This window comes from Takifugu flavidus, chromosome 16 (genome assembly GCF_003711565.1).
Source record: "Takifugu flavidus isolate HTHZ2018 chromosome 16, ASM371156v2, whole genome shotgun sequence".
In the NCBI taxonomy this organism is placed as follows: domain Eukaryota; kingdom Metazoa; phylum Chordata; class Actinopteri; order Tetraodontiformes; family Tetraodontidae; genus Takifugu; species Takifugu flavidus.
In genome coordinates, this window is record NC_079535.1 from 2,543,777 (window position 1) to 2,549,369 (window position 5,593).

General features: G+C 43.6%; 2 protein-coding genes across 2 annotated transcripts; both read left to right on the plus strand.

Annotated features, from left to right (window-relative positions):
• The first annotated feature begins 297 nt into the window (after positions 1 to 297).
• c16h2orf50 (chromosome 16 C2orf50 homolog) lies at positions 298 to 1,370 on the plus strand. Its single transcript, XM_057058386.1, has 3 exons — positions 298 to 643; positions 710 to 749; positions 1,017 to 1,370. The coding sequence occupies exons 1-3, from the start codon at positions 408 to 410 to the stop codon at positions 1,212 to 1,214; spliced, it is 474 nt and encodes a 157-aa protein (XP_056914366.1). The 5' UTR covers positions 298 to 407; the 3' UTR covers positions 1,215 to 1,370.
• Positions 1,371 to 2,252: 882 nt separating this feature from the next.
• slc66a3 (solute carrier family 66 member 3) lies at positions 2,253 to 5,501 on the plus strand. Its single transcript, XM_057058385.1, has 7 exons — positions 2,253 to 2,514; positions 3,199 to 3,281; positions 3,581 to 3,650; positions 3,742 to 3,799; positions 4,108 to 4,228; positions 4,705 to 4,746; positions 4,880 to 5,501. Exons 1-7 carry the CDS (start codon positions 2,369 to 2,371, stop codon positions 4,978 to 4,980), a joined length of 621 nt encoding a protein of 206 aa, XP_056914365.1. The 5' UTR covers positions 2,253 to 2,368; the 3' UTR covers positions 4,981 to 5,501.
• The last annotated feature ends 92 nt before the right edge of the window (positions 5,502 to 5,593 follow it).

The window sequence follows — 5,593 nt, forward strand, 5'->3', positions numbered from 1 at the left end:
CAGTTTTCGAGGTGGTTCCGAATGATAAGAGAAATGAAACAGACAAAAAGATGTGTGGAACAAAAAGAAATAGCGCAAACGTAAAGGGACATTTCCTCTTTGTTTGATAATTACATGTGTGACAATTTAGAATCCACAAAGCAGCACAAACTTGCTCTGAACTTCATCAATAGAAAAGAAGAAGTGCACACAGATATATCATTTCTACTTTTTTTGTTTTTAAATTATTATTATTATTATTTGCTTAATAATCTGTAATCAACTGTGATGGATATATAGGATGCAAGACTAGTTGCATGCCTGAGTTATAATAGCCGCAATAAACAGTTGCCATGGGAACGCAAACACAAGTGGCGGTGATTGTTCTGTTCGTCTGCCATCAAAGCTCGAATTTGACTTTATTCTGAATGGATCTAAACAGTGTTCGACGCGCGTCCTCTGCGGGTTACCGGTTACCGGAACGACGGAGCGGAACCAGGCCGAAGTCAAGTGAGCCAAGCGGGGAAAGGAAGCGCCGCAGCAAGAGGGAAGCGGTGACAATAGAACCGAACCCAGAACCGAACCCAGACCGGACTGACTCGGTTAAACGGGACCAAATGTGGAAAGATCTGGTGTTGAATGAAAGGAGGGGAGCGCAGGAATGGTAAAAAAACGACTCAACATGCCACATTTTGATGGAGGAGCACAAACGATCTGATTTTTATTGCAGGGAGAAGAATTGGGGCTTTCTCAGGAAGTATGATCAGATGGTAAGAGCAGACCTGTTAGCCAAAATATCCCCTTTAATATTCCAAATTATATTTTCAGTTTTGGAAAAGGGTCCTGGAAACGTGCTGTAATCTTCCGGAATCTTTGAGTTGATGCATAAAGTCCATGCAGTTTATACATCAAAATAGCCCGAGGTTGTAATTATTATTGTTATAGTGATCAACAGGAAGTGGTGGACTTAAAGAATCACAATTCAAAAATCAACATTATGGCAACAACGTTCTGAGCGTGACCTCATGTGTTTGTAGGGCCAGCTCAAACCGGAGGAGCCCAATCTGAGCGCCACATCTTTTAGCTGTGAACGAGTCCCCAAGACCAGTAACCATACGATCGGTAGCAGACTGGCCACTCCACTGGGCACTGAGCTGGTCAGACTGGACAGACTGTTGCTGCGGTCTGGCAGCCATCGCAAACACAAACAGGATCCAGAGTTTGTGCCCTGCTAGAACAACGCTGCTTCTCTGAATGATCAATCCTGGCTTTTAAAATGCTGTGAATATCTGTTGTCATATTTACTTCATATAGTTAGATTAGAAACATTTGTTCATTGCATTGTGCCTTGCTTTTGAAAAGTTATGTTTAAAACTATCTCAGGATCTGTCTGTCTGTCTGTCTGTCTAAAATCTCTTCCTCGCCCTCGTGGGTGGTGCTTCCTTCCTTCAGACTCGGGTCCTCTACCAGAGGCCCGGGAGTCTGAGGGATCTGTGCAGGATCTTAGCTGTTCCTGATCTCTGGTGTGGTTCCTGGTATCTGTTGGAGCCATCTACTCAGGTTGGGTGTTACTGCCCCTAGTGTCCCGATCACCACTGGGACCACTGTTGCCTTCATACCCCACATTCTCTCCATCTCCTCCTTCAGCCCTTGGTACTTCTCCAGCTTCTCGTGTTCCTTCTTCCTGATGTTGCTATCACTCGGGATTGCTACATCTATCACCACCACTGTCTTCCGGTGTTTATCCACCACCACTATGTCAGGCTGGTTGGCCACCACCAGTCTGGATCTGGACGTCCCACAGGATCTTGGCCTGCTTGTTCTCCAGCACTTTCGGGGGTGTCTCCCACCCGGACCCTGGGACCTCCCGTCCATACTCAGTGCAGATGTTCCTGTACACTATGCCAGCCACCCGGTTATGCCGTTCCATGTATGCCTTGCCTGCCAGCATCTTGCACCCTGCTGTGATATGCTGAACTGCCCCCCCCCCCCCCTCCCCCCCCCCACACACACACACACACTACTTGCAACATGTCTACTTGCAACAACTTGCAGCTTTGCATCAGTGGGCGTATGCAGAAATGAAGGTAAAGATAATACCGCTAACAGGAAGCTATGGAGTTGTCTTCAAAATAAAGGTCACATCTATCTATCTATCTATCTATCTATCTATCTATCTATCTATCTATCTATCTATCTATCTATCTATCTATCTATCCCAGAATGTAGTTTCTATAAAGAAACTTTAAACCTAATCGGAACGCTGTAAGTTTAATTTGAAAATCGAAAACGGAAGTGTTTCCTGAAGTCGGAGTTATGACGCTAGACATATTAAAGCGGCAGGAAATCAGAAAGTGATTATCTTTTTCGAAATCTGTTACACACAAAGATGCAGTCGGATACTTTATTACACGTAGCCAATTTCTCCACGCTGTTTATCTGCATGGTGCTGAAATTCCCGCAGATTTTTGTGCTCATGCGAGCGAAAACCAGCTCCGGAGTTAGCCTAAACAGCCTGCTGCTAGAGCTGGTCGGGTAAGTGCTGGGACGTGTTTACTTGCATTTTGCTCCGGTTTACTAGATGCATCCGTCAGGTGATGTTTGCAACCGCAGACATTAAAAAGTTTAACATAGTCGTCTAAATGTATCTGCTTAGTTGATCGAGGCCTTCCGTATTTCGGTAGAACTTAAATTGAGTTTTAGCTTTGATTATACGGTAAATAAGGACTGCATTTGTTTGGGTGAGAGAAAAATGCAGCTACATTCTAAAGATGATATGCCAGAGATCCGAATTTAATCAACTCATCTGCATGTCAATTATTTTCATTACTGCGTGTAAATATACATTAGCGTTAAAAAGGTAAAGTTAATTTTTTTAAAAAGAAAACGGCTGCCACTAACAGCACTGTCCTAAATAACTTTACTGTCTTCCTGGGCGTGCACCAGGCTGCAGTGTGTGTGTGGGGGTGTCTGTGTGTGTGTGTGTAACACCACAACAATGGTACAATGAGATCCACAGGGTGCAATATATTTTTAAAATCATTTCCTTTTTTACCAGGTTTGTTGGAAATAAACATGTATCAAGTATGATGGAAAAAAGTCTTCTTAAGGATTTTCTTAACATTTTTGTTTAGCTGGAATATTACCAGTAAAAACAAGGCCAGTGTTTTATATGTGCTATAGTATGGTAAAATCTGTTTGTCGTATTTTCTTTCTCAGGTTCATAGTTTTTTTGACGTACCAGATGTACTATGACTACCCTCCTCCCACCTACCTGGAATATCCGATCCTCATCGCTCAAGGTGAGTTCCAGAACCAGAATACAGCCTCTCCGGGTGGGATTTGAATGCTTGTTGTCACGGTAAAATCAATAACGTGGAGCATTATTTCATCTGGTTTATCCCTGCCGCTACATTGACGTCTGCCCAACACATGCTTTAATATTTTCGCCAAAACAAATTAAGCTATGAAGCAGGAGCAAATGGCCATGAAGATTAAACCAGTCTTACTTTATTTGCGTCTTTGAGGCAGCTCGGAGCTGGCTGTCTTATTTAAAGTCTAATTTCTTTTTTATGCTCTTCCCTGTGCATCATAACCTCAGACTTCATCCTGCTGCTGCTGATTTTTCATTATGACGGCCACCTGGGGCAGAGTCTCATCTACATCCTGCTGTATCCTTCCGTCGCTTTCTGGATGTTAAATGTCGTCATTTGTTGGTACCTGTGTCGGTCCCGCGTTACCGTCTTGACATAATGGGCTCAGGTTCGTCGGCGGTTGGAGGCTCCTCACTGTGGAGAAGTGGATCATTGATTCGGCCATGGTAATAAATCCTTTTAAGAATCCATCAGTCCCAGCATGTCAAAAGCTGTGCTGAGACCAGGTGTCATCAGTCGGGAGTAATGAGGCGGAGATGTGAACAAGTTGTCCTGACCTCATTGCTCCTGGCGTTCCTCACCCGGAACAATAAATGTCAAACGATTGCATCGTTCAATGAGACAAATGTGTCTGGGATTTGCATTAAAATGGATGAGAGCAGCGTTCTGTTCTATAACCGCCATGAACTGCGTTGAAAATGTGTTTGAAACTTTTGGACGCCTGGAGCCCGTCTGATCCCTGCTCTCCCTGCAGAGCCTGTGCACCTTCATCAGCGCTGCCAGTAAATTTGCGCAACTTCAGTGTCTGTGGAGGTCGAAAGACGCTGGTCAGGTCAGCGCCATCACCTGGGCCATGGCTAGCTACACATGTCTGGGTGAGTTTGGCCAAACGTACCGGCTGTTGCTGAAGTCATTTTTATACTGTGGGGAGATGTTTTGGTGAGCAAGAAGGTTCTAGGGAAATATTTAGAGCTAAAAACCACTTCACATATCTCCAGTCACCCTAGAAATGGGATGTTTTAATTGCGCTAAATGTAGGTCCTAACGGCAAATGTCGGTGCTCCTCTAACCTGCCACCAATGGAGTTTTTTTTGTGGGAATGATTATCTGTCCAAATCTTCATTTCAATAAAGATGTGGAATATTAAATTCCTCTCACACCTTTGGGTTCGGCATTTCTGACCAACGCAACAATGCGCCACCGAGCCGCCGTTTCGGCTCATGAATACGTATGACGGGTTTAATTCAGCTCCTAATTTCATAAAATGGAAATCCCACACTTGATTAATGAAACATTTGACGCTCTCCGGGATAATTAGCCTGTCATTAACGCTCTTCCTCTTGCGTTGCAGTGCGGATTTACACCACAGCCGTGACAACTGGAGACACACAAGGTAATTAGCCGAATTACAGTAAATGATGAGTCTGTCTAATATCCTGGAGGGCAGTGGAGATAGAAGTTGTTGATTTCTTGAAACCTGATGAAATGAACGCATCCGAATGTTGAAGGGAGTCTCTTTGTCACAGTTCTGGTGCGGTTCTTCGTCATCACGCTTCTGAACTTGTGGGTTCTGCTCACTGTGATCTACTATCAGAGACGCGGCAGGAAGTCCGAGAAAGAGGACTAAACTGCCCGGATGTTGGGACGAAACCCTCCACGTCAACGCAGACGTCCTCCGTTTCTGCTCCGTTTCACTCTGCCAGGACCGAAAGCAAAAACTGCGACGAGTCTTTTGTGACCCATAAAGTGCTCTTTGTGTTTTTTTACCCATTTTAAACCCACACTTTTTGAGAATGTTCCTCTTTTTGTGATGAAATATTGTCTCAAGATTCTCCACTCAGGAAGGAAAACTTCTATTTTGAACAACTTGCACATCTATAAATAGAAAACAAGGATCTCACAGGAATAATAGAAGCTTCTGTGTGTTTTTAAATGCAACATTCTGCCATAGAATGACTGTTTCTAAAGGTCCAAATATGGTGCACTTTACCAGATCTGTGAAAATCTGAAATGCTTAATAATTGATGCTAGTCACAACTGTAATACTGCACATTTCCATATTCAACACATCTGTGGAGCCAACAGATTCGACATATTTTATACTGTACAGCCCCCAATTTCCTATTTTAATAAAGCCTCTTCCTGTCATCACTGCAGCATTCATGCGATCAACTTCACACACATAAAAAACAAAGCATTTATGAAACAAATACAGCAGATGAGTAATCAAAACAACAAAC